At 46.4% G+C, this 22,644-nt stretch overlaps 5 protein-coding genes across 5 annotated transcripts; 4 read left to right on the forward strand and 1 right to left on the reverse strand.

Moving 5' to 3' along the window:
- Positions 1 to 5,413: 5,413 nt before the first annotated feature.
- Positions 5,414 to 7,523, forward strand: AOL_s00169g26 (uncharacterized protein; the record flags this gene model as incomplete). Its single annotated transcript, XM_011127383.1, has 2 exons — positions 5,414 to 7,077; positions 7,133 to 7,523. 2 exons carry the CDS (start codon positions 5,414 to 5,416, stop codon positions 7,521 to 7,523), a joined length of 2,055 nt encoding a protein of 684 aa, XP_011125685.1.
- A 2,941-nt stretch (positions 7,524 to 10,464) lies between these two features.
- Positions 10,465 to 12,154, forward strand: AOL_s00169g27 (uncharacterized protein; the record flags this gene model as incomplete). The annotated part of the gene is made up of 4 exons (XM_011127384.1): positions 10,465 to 10,498; positions 10,607 to 11,884; positions 11,945 to 12,018; positions 12,074 to 12,154. The coding sequence occupies 4 exons, from the start codon at positions 10,465 to 10,467 to the stop codon at positions 12,152 to 12,154; spliced, it is 1,467 nt and encodes a 488-aa protein (XP_011125686.1).
- Positions 12,155 to 12,611: 457 nt separating this feature from the next.
- AOL_s00169g28 (uncharacterized protein) lies at positions 12,612 to 13,766 on the reverse strand (the record flags this gene model as incomplete). Its single annotated transcript, XM_011127385.1, has 2 exons — positions 12,612 to 13,523; positions 13,596 to 13,766. 2 exons carry the CDS (start codon positions 13,764 to 13,766, stop codon positions 12,612 to 12,614), a joined length of 1,083 nt encoding a protein of 360 aa, XP_011125687.1.
- Positions 13,767 to 17,575: 3,809 nt separating this feature from the next.
- Positions 17,576 to 19,074, forward strand: AOL_s00169g29 (uncharacterized protein; the record flags this gene model as incomplete). Its single annotated transcript, XM_011127386.1, has 2 exons — positions 17,576 to 18,566; positions 18,641 to 19,074. The coding sequence occupies 2 exons, from the start codon at positions 17,576 to 17,578 to the stop codon at positions 19,072 to 19,074; spliced, it is 1,425 nt and encodes a 474-aa protein (XP_011125688.1).
- A 1,023-nt stretch (positions 19,075 to 20,097) lies between these two features.
- Positions 20,098 to 21,351, forward strand: AOL_s00169g30 (uncharacterized protein; the record flags this gene model as incomplete). Its single annotated transcript, XM_011127387.1, has 2 exons — positions 20,098 to 20,918; positions 20,982 to 21,351. 2 exons carry the CDS (start codon positions 20,098 to 20,100, stop codon positions 21,349 to 21,351), a joined length of 1,191 nt encoding a protein of 396 aa, XP_011125689.1.
- Between the last annotated feature and the right edge of the window lie 1,293 nt (positions 21,352 to 22,644).

Here is a 22,644-nt window from a genome sequence, read left to right on the forward strand (position 1 = left end):
CCTTGTGCCAGTTCAATAAGCACCCATACTCCATCATCCATCACAACTCCTGCCCATCCTCAACCGTTTGATCTATCACGGACAGCGGGTCATGCATGTTTCCCCGCAAAATGTGTGTAATCAAAAGGATAGGCGCATGTTAAACTAGGAGCCCGTCGGGGGAAAGGAGAGAGGGGCTAACCCAAGGAGGGGTAGACTGCATGAAAATAATATATGCACTTACACAGGATGTCAGTTCCTAAGTACTCATGTATAACTGAATTATCGCGAATGTGTAGCCACACCTCTCAGACGAATATGCAATTCAACTTGCGTCTGCTGCTGTTACTGCATCAATTGAGGCCTTTTCCCCCCTTTGCTTATAGTCGAAACCTATTATCGTTCAAACGCAGAACCTCATAATTGCGTAATTATTGGATAACATCGACACCAAGCATGCAGCTCCGCTAGCAAGAATTAGGAAGATCCTGCTTGGATAGCAAAGCAGCATTCTTTAGGAGCTGCTTGATGCATAAAGTGTGCGTCTAATTCACGCAAAGCCATGGTATAGTAAACCTAGCCCCGAAAAAAAGAACAAAAAAAGGACACTATATCTAGGCGATATCGATAGGGGAATCGCAGAAAGTTCCGTTTCAAGGCAGATCCCTAGTTACTCTTGTTCATCTTGGATCGAGGCTAAAATAGTTGGACGGTAAATTTAAGTAATCAGATTTCCTCATCCTGCATGATATAATCGGTATAAATGTGTAAATGTGTACGCCAGAAGAGCCCGATTCCGATACGGAATGCAATGATGGACAGGGCCATGTGAGCCGTTACACATAGGCGCGGCCGGCCGAGAGTGTTCGCTCGTCAGTTTGCCAGTCTCCCACATGCAGGGAGAACGAAGCTAATGCGACGACATGACGAGAGAAAAAAAAGACAACTAGCAAGTTTTCCTGGAAGAAGAGTGTACTTCAAGGTACACATAATAGTATTCTACTAATAGCTACATACTTCCCATGTAGTTAATGTCGAAAAGTGGGTTGTTTTCATGAATTTCAGCTGGCGTTCGCGCCCAACGTGCAGAGGTTCGTATGTCAAGTAATCAAAAGAGGGACGGGAAGGGCCATCCCATGCACGAAACTAAAGCTCGACATCTAAATTGAGATCAAGTTGGTCCCATACCAGGATCAGATGGAAGATCTATCCAGCGCAGAATCACTCGATGCCGCTGTTATCATAGGTTGCGCAAAGTTGGCTGACATGAAAGGTGAAACTTGGTTTGCATGATGGGACGGCTGCCGCTGCCGCTGCCCAAGTTAGACAAAGAAATCAGCATCATGCATTTGTTTAAACACAAGGAATTGCGATGAGGAAGGACTGCAGCCAGTAGTGGAGAGGTATCGCTAAAGATGCATCGAGAGAATGTCTGTTCCACCGCTTTTGCGACAATCCGTTCGAGTCAGCAATGCTCAAAATTACAATATATGTATGCATGTATATGGCAATGTTGCCGAATCTTCGTGCCGTAGCCTCGAGACCAGTTCGTGCCGAAATTTGGGGGTTCACAAAAAAGTATGCACAGTCCTCTCACGTCGGTCCTTGTGAGGAGTGGAGGTCAAGCCTCTGAGATCCAGCAATTTAAATCTCGGACAAGAGATCCAGACTTGTCGAATGGCAGAAGCAAATTCCCACGCGGCTCCAAGCCTTAATTGCAAGCAATCAACCTGCGACGTGGGGAGGGGTCAAGCTCTCCTTGAGTCGTGGCTCCAAGGGAAAGCTTGCCGGTAGCGAACGTGCCAGAAAAGGGTAAGGGACATGGCTTGTCGGGTCGAATCCGAGGTTTTAACGTTTTACGAGATGCAATATCGTTATATTCACTCGATTTGTCGCCACAGCCGCCTCATTCCTTTCACCAGCCTGTGTCTACATGTCGACTCGGGGACTTTGTCAAGCGAAGAGGTTGGGGTGAGGAGGTGTGAAATCACCTGCGGATTCCGTGAAAACAGTACGGCACATGCACGAGCGCCGGGCTTTTCGTACGATGACGGGGACGGAGTTCCTGATAACCAACTTTCTTTTGTATTATACCATCTTCATAGTTCTTTTTAGTTTTAAATTTCCCCCATTTCATGTGCCCAATCAATCCGCAGTGTTCTCTGGACCGCAATTTCGATCGATGCCAACTGCTTAGTTTCCAAATCCGGGGCGACTAAATCTACGATGAAGCTAGGACCGAAAACTCCTTTAGCGTCAAACAAGAGAGAGCTGCTTCGCCCCGATGGTACAGATGTCGACGGAATAACTCCACATGTCCGTTCAAAGGCTTCGTGCATATACAGCACGGCACCTAGGGAAACCCGTCCGGTCTGGGTTTTCGGTCTGCGAAGGGGCAGAAACATTCAATTCTCCAGCGAATCGCGTACCCGGAAGTCTCAACAGATATCATGCACAGATGCAAGTGTCTACGAACATCAACTGTGTGGTTGGGTTTTGGTGTGGGCTCTGGTGAGAGTGTGTGGGGAAGTTGCCTGAAAAAGAAACATCCATGGCGCGCGCGGAGCTCGATAACTTTAAAAACGTCAAACCCAAGACTGAGTGCAGGTACAGTTCAGATACACCTGGAACTCCACTAACCACGAAGGGATCCGAGGTACTCCAGGGGTTTCCCCCCTCTTTTTTTTTTTTTTTTTTTTTGCCTTTTGCCTGATCCCGGCTTCTGTTCTGAACTCTTCAAGTGCCATTTCTAGCCTCCTCGAATTCAGCTGGGCGTGGAAATGGAAAAAAAAACCCATTCAAGTGAAAGCTAGTATGTAGCTGCTGTGCTCCACCCTTGCGGGTTTTTCTTGCATCTATAAAGATGCTTTTATACGTCGATCAGACTTTAGCCTGCGACCGTACTGGCTCGCATGCAAAAGGTCGGATATGTCAAGAACATGTTACTAGCTATATCAGTTTTCGCTATGTGAAATAAGAGTTGGTAGATGCATCATGTATAGGAACATCGTTTCGAGGTGATACTCAAAAGGTATGTATGCGCGGCAGAGCATTGGGGACCGGAAATACGTTAATACCTGCAGGCCACGCACTAGTGAGAACGGACTGGGCCCGGCCATTACGAGCGTTATTTTTCCACTCTCAAGCTGAGCTGTCTCTTATAGAAACCATGCTCGAGGATTATCGATGTGGACGAGGATATCTGCAGGATGCTGCCTCAAACTTGATGTGTTATTGACATCCTGCATCGGAGAGCTATTTAGGTCTATCTTACCATTCCAATTTCAAGGCAGGGAATTGGGGGGGTTCGAAAACCGGAATTACAATAGTTAGATGCAGGTTTAAGACGTATTTCTTAAAAAAGGCGTTGGAGGTTGTATCAAATAGGGTTCGGTACAGGGAAAAGCATTTCTATGAATATCCGCCGTTGCAGTTGCACCGTCAATGCTAGCTAAGCACGAAAAAGAAGCTGACGGCGAGCGATGATGCACAATTTGTAGTATGTAGGAAGTCTAAATAAATGGCAACCTGTCGAATGGCGAATATGAAACACTTCCAGGGCTGCTATTCGAAGTAACAAAATATCTCAAGACAGACACTCGGTGAAAAAAAAACACCTGGAGAGCCCTTTAACTCGAGCTCCTCTCTAAGTTTTAGACGATAGCGAAATCATGCGCCGGAAACTTTGGCGTTATTGAGCCACAGCTGTCTTAATATATGCTTACCGAAGTATCCTATAATCTAACGAATCGTTCGGGCAGTATGCAGTCTCTCTCTCTCCCTTTTTTTTTTTTTTTTTCTCTTTCTAAAAGGAAGACACTACTCAGAGTGAACTGTAGACGACAATTGGGACGGCGAGGACACCTGATAATGGGATCACTCGCCTTCCTAATATCTGCCACCGACGGTGCACAAGGGGAAAAAAGGGAGGAAAGAAAATAGATACATCCGTGAATGTCTTTTCCCTATGCCTCTCACCCGAGCAGAAGCCGAATTGAACAACGACTAAGTATTAGCCAAAGTGAACGTAATTGAAACCTTGTCCCGAGAATCGATAGCACAAGGCCACTAGGAAAAAGGCCGCGCGATACCAATGATGTTTCCAAACCAAGAACAGTTCTGGGCCTAGCCTATCGGGCTAGTAAGTAGCGTCGACATCGTTCTTGTCAAGTGATAGAGCTAGCCCAGACTTCCCAATCTTCCTCAGGCAAAAATAAGAAAATGCCAGTGTGGCTGGCTTAGCTCCCTTTCTCGACGTCGGAGTGCACTGCGCTGTCCGCTTCCCCCATGCATCTTAAGATGGTGTTTGGGCTAGCCTCTGCCCCAGTTTCTTGGTTGCGGGCACTCGTCAAAGACTGACTCTTGGGAGTTCGTTCGTTCGTTCGTTCATCCTTCCTTCTTTCCTTGTCGGGTCCGCCGGCACCAAACACGGCCGGTGTAAAAACGGATGGAAGAGGCAAGAAGCAAAATAAGGTAGCGTATTCTTGGGAGTGCTGTACGGAGTACTGTGTATATTATCAATCGGCAATTCCCCTGTAAACTGGACGATACGATTCCATTCTCTTTCTTCTGGCACGCCGTTGGTGAACTCTGCCGTGCATATTTCTTGCTGCACAAGAGCGGAGCCATTGTCTCTTTCGCCTCCCTCCCTTTCCCCTTTGCTGCAGCTCCGGGTCTGCCCTATCGAGTCGCTTAGAAAGGGAACGACGACGAAAGTCTTGGACATAGTTAGGAAGATTTCACACCTTGGTGTATTATTGCCCGGTCCTTGCTTGATATAGGGCTCTCAGTCTTTCCTCCCTTCGTTTCTTTTTTCTTTCCGGTGGTCTTTGAACATATAACAAGATCCCCATCCAAGAACGAACCTCTTTTCCTCCGGGTATTTCTTTTGTTTGTTTCTGGATGCTGTGGTAGAGACGCCGACGTCAAGGTTTTTTATTTTACAATCAAATTTCAAATCGAATCTCGAGGCTTATTTGAAGTCTTCGTTCCCATCCGTCCTTGGTCAGTCCTTCTTATTCAAGCCAATTGGCTCCCTCCAACAACACACCAACACAATTATATATCACCACTTCTCTCTCATGCCTGGTCGTGAGGACATCTACTTTGTTCCCTTGCGATAGTAGTAGTAGCAGTAGCAGCAGTAGCAGTAGAAGAAGAAGAAGAAGAAGAAGAAGACGACGACGACAACAACGAAGACGAAGACGAAGACGAAGATAAGAAGTCTACAGGAAAAGGCTTTGTGAGCTCTATCAATAATATCATATCAATTGGATTCATCAACAGAAAGAGAGCCCCGATACCTATCTACCGCATATATATATACATATCTTAAGTATATATATTATACATACTTAGGTATATATATCCTACTATTCTCCTTCGACGCTATACCGCCACCCATTGGACCGCCATATCCGCCATTCTTTCGAGAATGAGAGCGGACCGACACCTTGCGAAGGCATCTTCGTCAGATAACATTCGACCTTCGACTCCGGAGAGAAGAACCAGCAGTCCTTTCACACTCCCAATCCAGGGGACAACGAATCTATCGCTACATACAGATTTTGAGAAGAGACCCCACTCTGCGTGTTCATTTGTTTCCTCGGCTCCTTCTTTAGAGCTAACGAACTATGATTCCAACGTTGGAAGTCCCCTTCACACAAGGGAGCAGCGTAGTCAATACCTGCCTGAAGTTTTGGAGAGAGAACGTAGGGCTCGTCAACGAGAGGACGATGAGCACACGCGGAAAGAACAAGAAATCCAAAGGATGAGACAATATCAGAAGGAACTCAACAGCAGTCACAGATTGAGCGCTATCAGCCAAATCTCCGATAACCAACAAGAGGATTCACATCAAAATACTCCACAGGAAGAGTCTCCCCGAGGAAGACAAGATTCGATTGCTTCAACCTTGGGAGCGGACTCGGAGGCGCCCTTAAGGTCCCAACGGGGACGTCGAATCCGAAGCGTCTCTTCGGCGGGCCAACTTTCTACCCCGGTCTGCCGGAACTCAGTCGTCAGCTCGTCTCTGAGAAGAGTATCTCGTGCTATGACGTTTGCCGGTAGAACAGACTCTACACATATTGATTACTACTCGAGAAGACAGCACATCGATTTGGCTACTTTGAAAACAATCAGCCCGTCATCAAAGAGCCTTTTCAACTTGACTTCCAAAGGCTCCATCATAACGAGGGACGGCTCCCAGCCTCCTCATAAATCAGATGGAAGCCTTCTAGATACTGAAGCGCAGCGAGAGAAGGGCGAATTTCACTATCCCGACGGGGGTTTCCACGCCTGGGTTCAGGTATTTGCTGCCTTCCTCCTTCTCTGCACCGGATGGGGCATTGTCGTGTCCTACGGTGTTTTTGAAACCTACTACAGCACTGGTTTGGAGAAGCCGTTGGCAAATTCTGCCGGAACATCCCTAATAGGATCGATCCAGGCTTTCCTTTTGCTTTTCGTGGGCTTCTTCACCGGTCGTCTTTACGACGCAGGACATTTCAGAGCCATCATGTCGACTGGAAGCATTCTCATGTGGCTAGGATTGTTCACTACCGGGTTCTGTGGCCAGGTCTATTGGAAAATCCTCCTCTGCCAGGGCATTATCACTGGAACTGGGATGGGTTTCCTGTTCACTCCTTCGGTCGCCATCGTTTCAACGTATTTTTACAAAAAGAGGGCTCTGGCAAACGGATTCGTCGCATCTGGGAGTTCCGTCGGCGGCATTATTTTCCCGATTCTTACTCGGAAATTGATACCCGCCCTTGGTTTCAGATACGCGATGATTGCAAACTCATTCATTGTACTCTCCCTCCTTATCCTCAGCAACCTCATCCTCCAACCACGAAAAGACATCCCACCAAGAACCAGAGGTCCTATGATCGACTTCAAGTCGTTCAAGGATCCAACATACATGCTATTTGTTTTTGGAATGCTTGCGGCATACTCCGGCCTCTACATGCCGTTCTTCTATGTTGAGGTTTGGGCTAAGAAGATGGGATTGGACAAGCATGGTCTCGAGACTTTCTATCTCGTCAGCATTCTTAATGGGGCTAGCACCTTTGGAAGGGTGCTCCCCAACTTCATTGCTGATAGGTAATTTTATCTTTTTCAATATAAGGACTTGAACATTTGCTAACTCATAGTCTAGAATTGGTTCCATAAACATGCAAATTCCTGCCATGATAATATCTGGTATTCTCATCCTCTGCTGGTTGCCCATGACCTCATTCAATGAACTCATACTCTTCGTTGTTCTTTACGGATTTTTTTCTGGGGTATTCATATCCCTACCGCCGGCTTCGGTCGCATCTATCACACCGGACGTAACCTACTTTGGAGTGCGGATGGGGATGATGTTCAGTATCGCTTCCGTTGGAAGTTTGACAGGGACACCCATCTCCGGTGCCTTGATCCATGCTCAAGGCGGAAGTCTCGATGGGGCAAGGATTTGGAGTGGGTGCATCATGCTGTCTAGTGCTGCCCTCATTATCGCTGCTAGAATCAACGCAAGCGGATGGAAATGGCGATGCAAAATCTAATCTTCTCAACACCCGACGGCCGACCCATCGTACATCAGCCATCGAGGCCATCACATCATTTCCCCCCTCTCGTTTTCTCTTTCTGTTCCCCATTGCTTGTTCTATTTCTATATTTTGTCTCATTTCTTCAACATTTTTCTTGCTCGGAGCTCTTGCGCATTTTTTGCAACTGGTGCATAACGAACTGGAGTTCAACTGATATTTATCATTAAGTCATATTGTCTAATCCGGGGTTTCATATCGATCATTCCTTTTTTATCGTTGATTTTTTTTATTTTATTTGCATTGATATGAATACAAACGAGGAGGAATAACCAGGAGGCCACGAAGGGAGTTTTATGGGCTTCAGATGTGACATGAGCGAGCATACTTTATTACAATCTCTCTTTTTTTTTCTTCTTTTTTTTTCTCCTTCTCATTTTCAAGTTTAGCGGTTTACTGTATTGGGGGAAAGAGGAATTGGGACAGGATCTTTCCTTGAATTCAGGGCTCTGACGTATTATGGTAGATACAATTGTTGTACATATAAATCGCATTGCGCGAGCATGGTATAGCGCTGGAAGACATGAGCTTCCAATTTATCTGATACCAATCAAAAGATAATCCTTAGATCGAGTTTGTTTGCTAGTAAACTTTTATAACAAGTAGAGCCCTCGAGACTATGATGCAGCTGGCTATTCTTGCGTGCTTTGCAATATCATATCATCTTAGAAGCGCTCTTTCACCACCATTGCGCAATACATACTTCTAGATATACTACCTTGAAAACACCTCATCCCGAGAATTCGAGTCCCTAAACTTCATATTCGACATATTCAATGGACGAAGGTGGTCAAATAATAATTCCGACCGACAAGGGTCTTCAAGGGTCTGTGCGGTCACAAAGCGAAAAACGGGTGGATTGGCATCGACATGTCGACGACGGGGCGAACAGATCCGTGCTCTTTAATGCAAGCGTGGCTGTCTATCATCACTTCTTTCAACCCCTCCCCTCGCCAGATCAGGGATAAGCTTAAGCTCAGGCGAATACGAACAATTCAGATCCAGGTCTCGAACTCTACATCCGTTCTGTTTAGGATAAGGGTGTGTTCGCACACACAAACCTGGCGGTAGAATGCAACTTCGGGAGCCATTTTGTGGGGTTCGTTCACTGTCGACTCTAGTTACTTTTTTTTTGTTTTTTTTTTTGGTGAAAAGGACAAGAGGTATCCGGTCCCCTCACCCCAGCCGCCTTAACTCCCAACTAGGTCTTGCTTTGGCGATGATGCTTGTCTGCATTGCAGTAGTATGTGGGTTATGTATCTCCAAACAAAAAGCATGAGGCTTTAAACTCCATTGATTGTTAATTAGATTCAAACCGTCCCCGGCAGTTTCTATATCGATACGCCACCTTGCTAGAACCATACCATATCGATGCATTTCTGGACCAATGCAATTGGAGGCGACACTCCAAGGCCCTTGGCCTTGTCGAACGAGATAAGAAGATATTTCATGCATCCGAGCCGTTTACCTTTCGAAGAGAACGAGCAATACGAGAACCACAGACCTATCTCGTGAAGTTGCAGACTTCCACGACAATAAGAATAGAATAACAAAAAAATTAAATACATCTTGACTGGGCTTGACAAGGGAAAAATGATCAAAAGGAAAAAAAAACCGTAATCCCGAGCCGTGAACCGCTTGTTCATCCGATTCGTACAAAAAGAAGGACCCTACCACACTCTCACATGATCCTTGTCCCCCTTCAACCCCAGGTCTTCCTTTTCGATATAATGCATTCCTCGTCGAAGTCGATGGAATGCAAAGAAGGCACCTTTTTAGTTGTTTCTTGCGATCGGGTTTCAGAAAATGTCACAGGCACCGCGCGGCCTAGGGAAGACGAGGTGGAGAAATCACCTTCGTGGCAATAGCCCTGTGGAATACCGAACTACAATCTCGACACTAATGCAGCTTCAACCCGTCCTAAATTTCTGTCCAGCATCGATATATTTTTGCTCCATACGAATTTCAGAATAAAACAAATCATATCTAGAGATTTGGCTGAACAGAAGCAGAACGAAAACGAAAAAGAATGAAAAAAATAAAATAAGAAAAGAAAAAAAAAACGAAAGCAAAAGAAAATGGAATTGGTGGCAATGTAACGGACGATAACGAAGAAAACTCGGAATCTCGATTTCATGTTGTTTCCCTAGGTCTTGGTCTCCAGACACATCCAATTAGCAAATAGATCCACCTTGATTGGAGGGATAAATAGGGCGAGATCTCTAGGGTCTGCAGGAGGGCCTAGCCGGCTTAATGGACCGGAAGCGAGCCAGCTTGCCGATAAATATTATGTAGACTCCGAATACCCGGCTCGAATTCGAGTCGAATACCTGTTCTGATCTGACAGAGTCCGAAGACCGAAACTCTTCAGCGCGGATCCGTACGGAGAATCTTCGACGGCATGCCGAATTGATAAAGGGCAGTGGCTTTGCACGCTCTTCCATCCCCGGATTCTGTTTCGATTCATACAAGCGCCAATGCAATTGGCATATAAAAAAAAACAAAATTCCCGGAAGACGTTACCCAACATCTGTCAAAAACGGAAGAAGTGCACGAGGACTGTAGCAGAAAAGCACGAAGGACAGAGTACCACGTCGCACCGGGTACAAATAGTACAGGCTGTTTTAGCTAATTTGGACGTCATCAGCTCCGTAAATTCCGGCTGTTCTTTACATAAATTCAAAGAGCACTGCAGTTGGAATTCGCAACGTGCAGGTTGTATCCTGCACCTCGTCGACGTCTCTTCACATTTCACAAGGTTGGCCAAGGATCTTAAGAGTGCAAGGAATAGCAGCGAAGTCGGAAGGCCGAAGAGAGAAGGGACTAGATTGGGACCAAGGCAAGCCACAAGATACAACAAAATCAACACGCTAGCGATCTAAGAGTATAGAGTATCACGATGTCGGAGCTCAGAAAGTGGGATGCAAAGGAAGGTTGAAAAACGCCCCCCTTTTCCCCGAGACAAAATCATGTAAAAGCGAAAGGTCAAATGATAGGGGCCACGATCTAATACTATTTCTTCTTTCTTTATCACACTACAGTTGCAAAGCATAATACACCAGAAAGCTGCTGGGTCATCCTCTATGGAAACGTCTACGACGTAACCGACTTTCTCTCGTCACATCCAGGTGGCGCTAAAATAATTCTTCAACTAGCTGGTAAAGATGCTACGGAAGACTATGATCCGGTGCACCCGCGGGGAACTCTCGAATCGTCTTTGCCTCTTTCCGCAAATCTAGGCCCCATCGACGAATCTACCGTTGACAGAGCCGAGTCTACAGTGGGCAATAACCCGAACCTCGTGGTCGAAAATGTCCCAATTGCCAATCTCCTGAATCTTAATGATTTTGAAGCCGAAGCGAAGAAAAAGCTATCGGAGAAAGCATGGGCGTACTACTACTCCGGTGCGGACGATTTGCTATCTAAAGAACTGAACAACACCGTATATTCCCAGATTCTGTTTCGACCACGTGTGTTCATCGATGTCACAGAATGCGACCTTTCCACGACGATAATGGGGATAAAAGCCGCGTCACCATTGTACGTCGCCCCAGCAGCGATGGCAAGGCTGGGTCACCCGGATGGTGAACGGGGTATTGCCATCGCATGCGGTAAGAAGGGTATCATTCAAGTTGTCTCAAACAATGCGTCCATGTCGGTAGAGGACGTCGTCGACTCACCGGTTACGCCAGAGCAATCCTGGGGGTTCCAGTTGTACGTCCAGGACAAACGAGAAAAGTCGATTGACATACTTCGTAGAATCGAGGCGACTGGGAAGTACAAGTTCGTAGTCCTAACCCTCGATGCACCGGTCCCAGGGAAGCGGGAGCATGATGAAAGGGCGAAGAACTCTGGGAATTTGACATTGACTTCTGGGGTTGGCACTGGCACGGCTGCAGCTGGGGGTGGTGGGTTGGGGAAGGCTTTATTCGCGGGAACCGCTGCAGACCTCACCTGGAAAAGTACCTTGCCTTGGCTAAGAAATGCGACTAAGCTCCCGATAATCCTCAAAGGATTGCAAACATGGGAGGATGCTAAATTGGCAAGCGAAGAGCCGAATGTAGCGGGCATCGTTCTGTCCAACCATGGTGGAAGAGGATTAGATACCGCGCCACCATCAGTACACACACTTTTAGAGATGAGGCGGTATTGTCCGGAGGTATTCGATAAAATTGAGGTGTGGGTGGACGGCGGAATCAAGAGAGGAACTGATGTTGTCAAGGCGCTCTGCCTTGGTGCAAAGGCGGTCGGTATTGGGCGAGGAGCTCTCTTTGGCCTTAGCGTTGGCGGAATCGAAGGCGTGGAGCGAGTCATTGATAGTAAGTTTTCCGATGGGTATATTTTCTTTCCCGCGTGGGTCTAATTTAGCTTCGATACAGTACTTCACGAGGAGATGGCAACATGTATTAGACTATTAGGTGCAGGATGCATCGGTGACCTTGGAATGCAATATGTATGGCTTCTTTACTCCCGTTCTAGTTGAGCTCCGCTAACGGTCTCGTTAACAGATTAACACCCGAGCTCTTGATCCACTTATTTGGTGTCCAGAAGATGACATTTTGAGATATACGCCGAGGGCGAAGCTTTAAGGAATAATTTGGTTTTTAGCGTAGGAATTCGAATTGTAGGATAGGATTGATAGGCTCTCTCAGTTTCAATGGGATCAGGGACTCGTAATTATTGCATTGACAGCGTTTTATGATTTAAACCCCCAGACCAAGTTCCTTGGTAATTATGAACATGAACAATATAACTTCAAATCACTATTACTACAATTACTATAGGGTACATACAATAAGAATCCAAACGAGCCAGTAGTTCCTGAAATAAAATAAAAATAATTTTTTTTAAAAAAAACCGATAAGCCTGCTATCTTGGGTCAATAATGATAAAAAGAGAGCTAAATCTTAGATGTTCCGCATCCGATGCAGCAAGACCAAAACACAAATGCGAAAAGATATCTATCCCACCTTTTCTAAACCCGATTTCCCCATCTTGGAGATGTAAGATTCTATAAACAGTAAACGCCCCCAATTTGATTCATATTTACGCCCAAGAGAGGCCAAGGATAGAAGCCGGGTAGCCAGAGACCCTATTCCCGACCCGCTCGTTACCCTTCTCGAATTCTCCCTCCAAAGCATCAAGGCCAAGCATGTGATGCGCCGTTTTGAGTCCCTGTTTCCTCAAACGTTCAACGGTCTCCCAGTCCCATTTTGTGATCTTATCAACCAACTCCAACTGTTCTTCTTCAATGGCGAGATCGTCATCCGAAGACGATTGTTTGAGAATCGCAGGAGTACTTGTGCCTGCATCACTTCCGGCGTTCGACTCAGTGTCTAAATGCTGCAAATGTGGATGCAGCACCTCCGTTTTAACAATCAAGTCTGCACTCTCCATCAAGCCAGCTGGCTTCGCCATCTTTGAATCTTCGACTACAACCGGAGCTTCCGGTTTCTTCGGTAGCAAGCCAGATTCTTCAAGGACTTCGTTTGGTGGTATCGTCTTTCTCTCCACTTTGAACACGTACTTGCTCAAGGAGCTAGCGTATATCTTTCTCTTGCCACCGTGCTTAGGGTCACCCTTCGCGCTTACGAAATGGCTGACGACGAAGAACCATTTGTTATCCCATCCGAGGACACGGCTCCACACTTCATACTTTTCATAAGGCTTAATCTCCCGTCTAAATAGCGACATAACACCTCCCAATGCCACATAGAGCGGTTTGTCACCCCTCTGCCGTCGCAATCGGAGAGATTTCTTAATAAGATGCGCGACCAGGTGCGTACGCGCTATATCGAGGTCGGAGAAGTAGGTAGAGTTCGACTTGTGGTAATTAAAATCACATTCGTATAATGGCGCCCGGGCAACGATTTTAACGGGTGCGAAGAGCTGTGTATGGTTCGGCAGGATACGGCGACGTAGGAGGAGGTGAGTATAGAGAGCATACCAAAAGCGTGACTACGTAACACACAACCGCGAACATTAGTTTTCACGAACTACAACGAGACATCGGAAGGAGCGGATACTTACGTGCCAGAAGAAAGGAATGACCTTAAGATTCGCAAGAACGATAAGGACAGCCAGCAGACGCCCAAGCTTGCTGACAGTCAAGCTTCGCGGGTTGGCGTATGCTGCACCAGCAAGCAGCAGCGAACGAAGGTTGTTCACGAGTGGGGTGGTGATTGTGCTTATAAGAGGCATCGTGGGTTCCCTCGAGGACCAGCGATCCGGATGTACTACCTGGTAGAAAGAAATATATAATATATGATAGATCTAACGCCCGCAAGGGATTGGAAGTTGAAGTTGAAGTCGTCAGTTCAACGTCACGGCCAACACAACAACGCAGCCTGGATATAGTCTTGTCAAGGCTGAGTAACCAGCTGCAGGGGCTTGTTTACTAGTAGAAAAGGGGTAGTTTATCCGAATCGAATGAGGCTCCAACGAGATCAAAATGGTAGACGGGTCGACGACAAACAAAGAACAAGATGTCAAAAGAAAGAAAAGGAAGGAGGGATGTTTATAAGATCTTGAGGAAGTATTTCCGGCTGAATCCGCCAACGGTTCTGCCGTAAAAAAAGGCTCCGTTGACGTGGTCTCCACAAGTGTCTCGATGTCGTATGTGCTCCGAATCGTTTGCTACATACAATGTCTAGGTTTGAAATTAAAAGCACATGCCACTTTTCTGAGGGGAAACAAGGAAACCTGTCAGCAATGGACAGATCGGATGAAGGAATACTGGTAGTTCTTTTTGTTAGCGTGGGGGATCTCGAGGGAAGGCAGGCTTAGTCAGTGAGAAGATGCCGAGGGACAAGACTTTGATTGTCGCGCACCTCTCTGACGCTGTGGAAAAGTGGAGGGCAAACGTGGTCTGGTTCAACGGTTTCAACATCACTCTTGAAGTGAAATGGGTAAATTGGTCGTTGGGGAAGGCTGATATAACATACTATGTACGTCTATATATCCAATTTCCGCAGCCCCGAAATGTCTTATCTTAGTGGTTTTATGAAGATGTGCGAGGTCGAGGTGTTTGGTATATTGATGATGAAGGTTGGGGTTGCACAACGCAGATGAGGGTTCAAAATGCAACAGATCTGTATAGATGCCTCGTCGACATGTTCATTACAATACTGCAATTCACGATCTGATGCTGGCGGGAACCCTGGTATAAATACGTCCCACTTGGAACCGCAAGGAGGAAAGTGTAGCTGACTTCATTCGTGAAATTACATCAGTTGCTGCGAAAGGCCCAAGTATTTGTCGCCTGAGCCGGCTGAAATGTGACCAATATTTCGTCGAAACGGGTTCTCGATCCCATTGAATAGCTGGAATCCTAGCGACATCTTTCGATGCGTAGATTTGATAGGTTTAAGCTATAGGAAGTATGGCGAAGTCCTATGAGAAGAGCCCGGCTTGGAATTCCGGCGAGATCCATGGAGGAGTTCGTCCATCGTCGATCCCACTGCTAGAAGGGAATATATATTGCCAGTTGTAGCTCACACTGCCGCATCAACCAGCTGAGAAGCTGGGGCGATTGTGTGGCCATGGAGGCGATTTGAGCAATTTGGACTAATAGGGGAGTTTGCCAGACCAGAAGGGAAGATAGCTTGTTGGAATGTATGTCGAGAGAGGAGGTGGCTTATCGAGGGGTCGACCTACATTTCTATCAATATTCGATTGTTTCTTTCAATATTTTGAACCTTGACGACAAAGAATGGCTTGTAGTAGACCCACTTTATATACTGTGTATATGATTATCCCATGCTAGACCACCCTCGTGCATTATAGACACCTAGGCGTATACGGTCCCTAACCCTAGCTATGAGACTCCAAATGAGGCAGGGTGATGGGTTACTTTCATAGTTGCAATATATATGAAACAATTCTGATCATCTACTACTAGAACTCGATAGACACAAGTCCGCTAAATGGTGGTCATCGGAAGGGGAAGTGGGGTACACGGATACTCGAGTTAGCTGGGCTGGGGGGTACCAACCATGGTCCAAAGAATGCTGAGTGTCCTGACTCGCGAGTCAGCCTGGTCAATTTACATTCCTACGCTTTGATACTCTGGCAGGAGTCATTTATCATGGCATGAAATTCAAGAGTGCTGGCTGAGACTGGTCCACGCACATATCCGATAGGTATCAGCTCAGCGCACCACAATCAAATTGTTCACCCTCTTCTTAGTTAAGTAGTCAGGTCTTGATCTCTGCACAATCCCAGGCGCTATTATGTGGAGTTAATAGTTGACAGCTCCTCCACAACTGATGCATGGCTGCACGCAACAGACCGTGGTATGCAATGGGAAATGATGCGTGCGACGACCAATTAACGTGGGCTTCGTTTGTCCGGGACGAATACCTCAATTGGACAGCTGTCCGGAAAATATCATTTTTATCCCCAACAAAAAAAAAACGAAAAGTATGAAGGCTCAACGCAAATATAAAAAAACAGTGCATTTGGCCGCCGACGCTAACTGATCGAGGAAAGATCTAGGCGACCCTGCATGACGGCGGCAAGGTATATTATTGGTTAGTGGAGCTCGATCCAGAGCTAGGGGTGATCCCTTTTTCACATGCTAGTTTTGATGGAGCCGATATCGAACAATGAGGGTTTTTTGGCAAAAGTTTTCCATCTGATATCGATAATGGACGGGACATATCGATAATTAACAGCGTCAAGCTTTTTTTTCTTCTGGGAACCCTAACGCAACTTCTCCATTTGATCGCGAAAATGCGGAGAAATCGGGAGACGGCTGAGCAGCTGAGGCAAGGCTTTCCAGCGATATTGCCCTGAAACCTGTTGAACTGGAGCACAAATCCTGCTGCTTCCTGCCCCTCGTCATATGAGATGGCATGCAGCTCAATGCAAAACATGTATATGTATGTGTCTGTTGTAACATAAGCTTGACCCTTTCAATTCGGTTGAAAATGCGGGCCAATGGAAGGGTCGGTCGATTGCAAACAGTTTGACTTTAGTATTTGAGACTTTTCAACATTCGATAATAACTGCGAGCGTAGTATATGTGCGAGAGAATCTGCGTGTGGATGTGCAGTTTTCGACCCCCATGCAGGCATTTTTCTTCTTCTTCTTCTTCTATTTTCGCACTCGCCCTCACATTCTCGTCCAAGTTGGCTAGCGTAGTCAGCTTGCCATAAATCTGGCCATGATATTCATGTAATCCACAGAGAGATAATATAGGAGAAGAAGAAGAAAGACATAAAAAAGTTGCCCACCGTGGTCATGCTCTTTGCCATTCGCTTGAACTGTCCAGGCCTCCCTGCTCCCCCAAGCTTGTGACAGGACTTGGTTTTAAGAAAATTCAACGCCATGCATGTTAAATTTTGCCGTCGAGGTCGGGGCCACTGAGACTGATGTCTTGTGAGCGCTATCAACAATGCATTGATCATGAAAGAGGGATATGTTGTCGAAGTTGGTCCACTGAGACGTTTGCGATTGATAAGAACTCTGTGTTATAACTGGGGGGTGGGAAGGCGTATAAAACCCTCCACGCATCCGCAAAACCTGGAGAAAGAAAGGATACAATTTCTTTTGAAGTTCAGTCGATAGTCAGGCCACGGTCGATGAGATAGAGACAGCCCGGCCCCAGGAAGTTGTCTACTTTGATACAATTATAGGTGCTGCAGAAGCTTTAGAGTCGTCTGCTTGGCTGAATTTTGTTGAGGAGAATCTCAAACAGGTCCCACATTTGCGTCCCTTTCTTAACCAGCTCAGATCTTTCCCTCCGCTCGACTCTTCTCTCTCTCCCTTCTCCCTCTTCCCCCCATCAGCAAACCCTTCTGGTCAACTGCCTTTAATTTTTTCTGGTAGGTCTATTCGATATCACCTGGACTTCATCGTGGTGTCATTTTTTCAGATCAATGGTCTAACGGTCTTTCTTTCTTTCTTTCTTTTTAATAGGACGTACTGTAGCTGTTTTGGCAGGCTTGTTGTAGCTTGAAGGCACAACACAAAAACCGAGAGACTCTGAATATAAATTCCCAGCAAAGATGCCGGCGACAGTTCGACCAGCTGCTGCCAAACGGGCCAGCACGGAGAAATCAGCCTATTCGACCTCGAATTCGGTTTCTCCTTCCGACTCTCCATCTTTCAACCCATCTCCTCATTCCTCAAACACCTCTCTCAGCGACCTTGATGTCAAGACCAACAGCCATCCCAAGCTCATCAATACGTATGGTCAGGAATTCAAGATTCCAGACTATACCATTAAGGACATCTATGATGCTATTCCAAAGCACTGCTTCAAGCGAAGTGCTTTGAAGTCATTGAGCTATGTTTTCCGGGATATGGTTTACTTGACTGTCACATTCATTGCCTTCAACAACTATATCATCCCAGCTATTCCTAATGTCTACGGTCGAGCTGTAGCCTGGGCAGTCTACACTGTCCTTCAAGGTCTCTTCGGAACTGGTTTGTGGGTCATGGCTCATGAATGTGGTCATGGTGCTTTCTCGGATTCTAAGACTATCAACAACACAGTCGGCTGGATTCTTCACTCATCGCTCTTGGTCCCATACTTCTCATGGCAAATCTCCCATCACAAGCACCACAAGGCAACTGGTCATATGCAGCGTGATATGGTTTTCGTTCCACGCACACGCGCCGAATACGCCCTTAAGTTTGGTGCTCAGGTCAGTGAATTGATGGAAGAAACTCCTCTCTACACTGCCGGCCATATGATTGCCCAACAGCTTTTCGGATGGCCGTTGTATTTGATCACTAATGTCACTGGCCACAATTTCCACGAGAGACAATCCGAGGGCCGTGGTAAGGGAAAGAAAAATGGTTGGTTTACTGGTGTCAACCACTTCGATCCTGCCTCTCCACTTTATGAGTTCAAGCACAGCAAATTGATCTTGTTGAGCGATCTGGGTTTGGCTATTATGGGCTTCATCCTGTACACCGCCTGCCAGAGGTGGGGTGCTGCCAATGTTCTAGTTTGGTACGGTATTCCGTATCTTTGGGTTAACCACTGGTTGGGTAAGTTACCATATATGTATTACATAATGATTTTGCGAATAGGAGGCTAACTATTTATATTTTTTTCACACTAGTTGCCATCACATACCTCCAGCACACAGACCCCACTCTCCCTCACTATGACCAAGCTGCCTGGAACTTCACACGTGGTGCTGCTGCTACTATTGACCGTGAGTTCGGTTTCATTGGCCGTCATCTCCTCCACGGTATCATCGAAACCCACGTTGCCCATCACTACGTTTCTTCAATCCCATTCTACAACGCCGATGAGGCCACCGAGGCCCTCAAGGAGGTCATGGGTGAACATTACCGTTCCAATACCGAGGGCGGCAGCTGGGGTTTCCTCGCTGCTTTGTGGCATTCTGCTAGGTGGTGCCACTTTGTTGAGGAGCCAGTTGGTGCTGAGGGAAGTGGTGTCTTGTTCTTCAGGAACAGGAACGGGCTCGGTGTCGCACCGCGTAAGGAAGGGGATTTGAAGAAGGAGATTATCATTGGAGCCGACGAGTAAAAGTATGGCTACATAGCAGACTTTTTTGATATCTTGTTATGTTCTTGCCTTGCTTTTACCAATACCTATAAATGGAAGTCCTGCCCGATAGAGGGACTCATTTTATATGAGTGATAATATGACCGGGAAATGATTGAGATATGCGCGTGTACGCTGCAATATACTACAACTGCCACCCTTGCGGTTTCCATTTGGAAAGAGTCGGCACGGGTGGTATTGAATCGCTGCCCCGTCAGTAGAGGCGATTCAATACGGATTTGCTTGGTTGATTCCCGACTTTGTTGACTTACTTGTTCCCGATGAAGCGTTTTTCTTGTTCTTCCTCCGTCCCACTGTACATAATATATACACTTAGATATCTTGCCTGGATAGATGAACTTGATAGAGCCAAAAGAACTGAATTGAAACCAAGATAAATATCAATCATTAAAATAGCCTGATCTGATAGTAAATAATGTGTTGTTTTTGGTGGCAGCGGTAGTGGCAGACTCCTCCTGCCGGCCTCCTCTCCCTCCCTCCTCCCTTCCTTGCCCCCAACTAACCTCTCTCCGTCTCCTCCGTGCCACAAACCTCACCATTGGCCTCGACTTCCATTGTACTCTTGCCCATCGACGCGACTCATTCGGTACCTCTAGACCAAGCGATATCTAGCAATTGAAGGTACCATTCCCTGCTTTGTTCTTTGTTAGGTATTGTCCGATATTCAAATAAGGTGAGGCGTGCACGTTTTTGGCAGCCTTGCGATGAGCACCAACCGCTAATTCGACTTCTCGTAGCTCCGACACCGCATTACTTGGACCATATCTACATACCTCTGCCGTAAATCGTATAGGATCGCTGCATCGAGATACCCTTTCATCTGAATTCATCCTGCGCGCTATATTACCTTCCGGGGTTTATTTTTATATTTTTGACGGTTGTCTCCTCCACTGAGATTTTTTAGTGGATCACCATCTGCCTACCATCCCGCGTCAGAAACCCCTCCTCCAGCTCCTCCGTCGCTACAACGTAGCCCTGGCCGAAATGCTCAAACGAAAGCGTCCAGCCTCCGAGACTACTAAGTTCTACGCTGTCCGTACTGGTTTTACACCCGGAATCTACAAAACCTATCAGGACTGCCTCGCGCAAGTCACCGGCTTCAAGAAAGCCGAGTTCAAATCATTCACCACTCAGGGAGAAGCAGAACAATATCTCTCCGGAAAGGACCCGAGCAATGATCCTAACAGTCCATCTTACGTTCCTAAATTTTACGGTGTCAGGAGTGGTGGCACGCCTGGTGTCTACACGAGTTGGGAGGAGTGCCAGAAACACGTTGTCGGAGTGAAGAACCCGAAGTTTAGGCAGTTCTCGACAAGAGAGGAGGCCGAAGCCTTTGTGAGAGGTGTCGGGGAGCATAGTGGCCTCGCCGAAAGCGTAAGCGCTGCTAACGCTGCAGCAGCCGCAGCCGCAGCCGCCGGGGGGGACACGAGAGAGGATGAGGACATTAGGAATACGCGTCGCAAGATGTCGGGTGCTGGGACCGCTGGTAGCAGAAGGAGCAGTACCGCTATTGAGAGTATTCTCGACGATAACGAGGATCTTAATGCAGATCTCAGGGAGGCTGGTCTGCTCGATGATGCCGGTAAGGAACAAACCGAGATTTTGGATGATAATATTCTGGAAGAGGTGGAAATAGAGACTTCGGGAAATATCGTCAAGCGCTCGTCGCCTAAGTTGATGCGGAACGTTCTAGTGCCGAAGAAAACCGCTGTGCTGAAGATATACACCGATGGAAGCTCCCTCATGAATGGAAGTGCCAGCGCCAGAGCTGGCGTAGGTATTTGGTTCGGACCAGGGGACAAAAGGTAAGCTGCATCATACCCGCTACATTAGTAGCCAATATGCAAATTAACTGGGTAATCCTACAGGAACGTCTCGGAACCATTGAACGACTCGCGAGCGACAAACAACCGTGCTGAGCTCTCGGCTATCCTCCGTGCCATCGAGATCGCTCCTAAACATCGAGAGATCCTTATCTTCACAGACAGTAAATATGCGATCCAGTGTGTCACTGAGTGGTTCCAGAAGTGGCGATCCAATGGTTGGCAGACTGCCGCCGGGAAACCGGTTGAAAATCAGGATATCATTGAAGAAATCCTGAACCTTATCGAGGAACGGATAACGCAGGGGGGGGCAAAGACGAAATTTGAATGGGTTAATGGGCATAAAGGAGTCGTAGGAAACGAAATGGCAGATAAATTGGCGAGAGATGGAGCTATTCGGGATGGGGCCGCTTAATATTGAAACGTGATAATAGGGAATAATCTTGCGTGTACAGAGGCTGTCTACTGGCGTATTCTTTTTGAGGGGTGGCTTCCTTTCTTCATTCTCAACTCTATGTGATCCAGAAGAGGGAATGGTATTTTTGTATAGGGCCCGGCCTACGGTTTGGAACTGGGTATCGATGTAGCACTTTTTCTCCTTTTTCTCCTTTCAAAAGCTTCTTTTTACTGGGACATGAGATCATCTCTGCTCTTGCGTTATCCATTTACATTCCCCTTCATTCTTTTGGATTCATTCTACATCTGTTTTCCCAAGCGACAATTGGTTCGCAGTACTCGGGTCTTTCAAATATTTGGGGTCTTGGGTATTAGTTCCCGCACTACATATATCCTTTGGTTGTTTGGATCATACTTTTAACACTCTATTTTTAGCAGATTAATCTTCGATTTGGGTTCTCGCAAACGTATATACTTGAATCGGGTTTCCCCCCTTTTTTTCGGGTTGCTTCCCGTCTGCCTGGTGCTTACCGCTCAAGCAGTTACAATTTATTTGTTGAGTATTTTTGAATTCTGTAGTTATACCATATTGAAGGCGGAACTAATGGAGGGCAGGAGTAAGAAAGATTCGCTATCTGTAGCTATGTCTGACTAATTATTGTGTTTTGTATGTAATACTAGGTAGTTATGTCCTATCTTGATCTCGTATTGATTATACCCTTCATCGACCCATTCCCATCGCTATTGCCCGATGCGCATGCATTTTTCAGAAATAATACTCTTAATTAGTATATACATATGCTTACGTTGGTATTTGAATATATAAGGACCGACTGTGGTTAGGACGGAGTTTTTATATATCGAAAGCAATGGGAATATGAATCGTTTGACACCAAGTCCTTTTCAGCTCTCCCGTTCGACGGTCAGATTTCATACATGTAATCTTGATTCTTTAGGTGGTAGAATTTTCTTCTTTTGCGGGGGCTTGTTATGCGTAACACTATCACCACAGATTGCGAAAACCCAGCGGCTATAAGATAAGCTGTAGATATATATATATATATAGCCTAGTCTCGTACTGCAGACGCGGTCCACACTTTGTCGAGTAGTTTCTACCGCGTGCCTTAAGTCATGATCACCCAAGCTGTATACTATCTTCCAAGTCTGGGTACGAGACAAGTATATATACTCTATATAATCGTCTTTTTGTGCTTGCTTTGTCTTGTGTTACGCATATATGATTCATGCTCAGAAATATTCCGTGAGTAGTAATTAGTAATACCCCCTTCCTCATTGATCAATTAATACATGT

Source organism: Orbilia oligospora (assembly GCF_000225545.1).
Source record: "Orbilia oligospora ATCC 24927 unplaced genomic scaffold scaffold00169, whole genome shotgun sequence".
Taxonomy (NCBI): Eukaryota; Fungi; Ascomycota; class Orbiliomycetes; order Orbiliales; family Orbiliaceae; genus Orbilia; species Orbilia oligospora.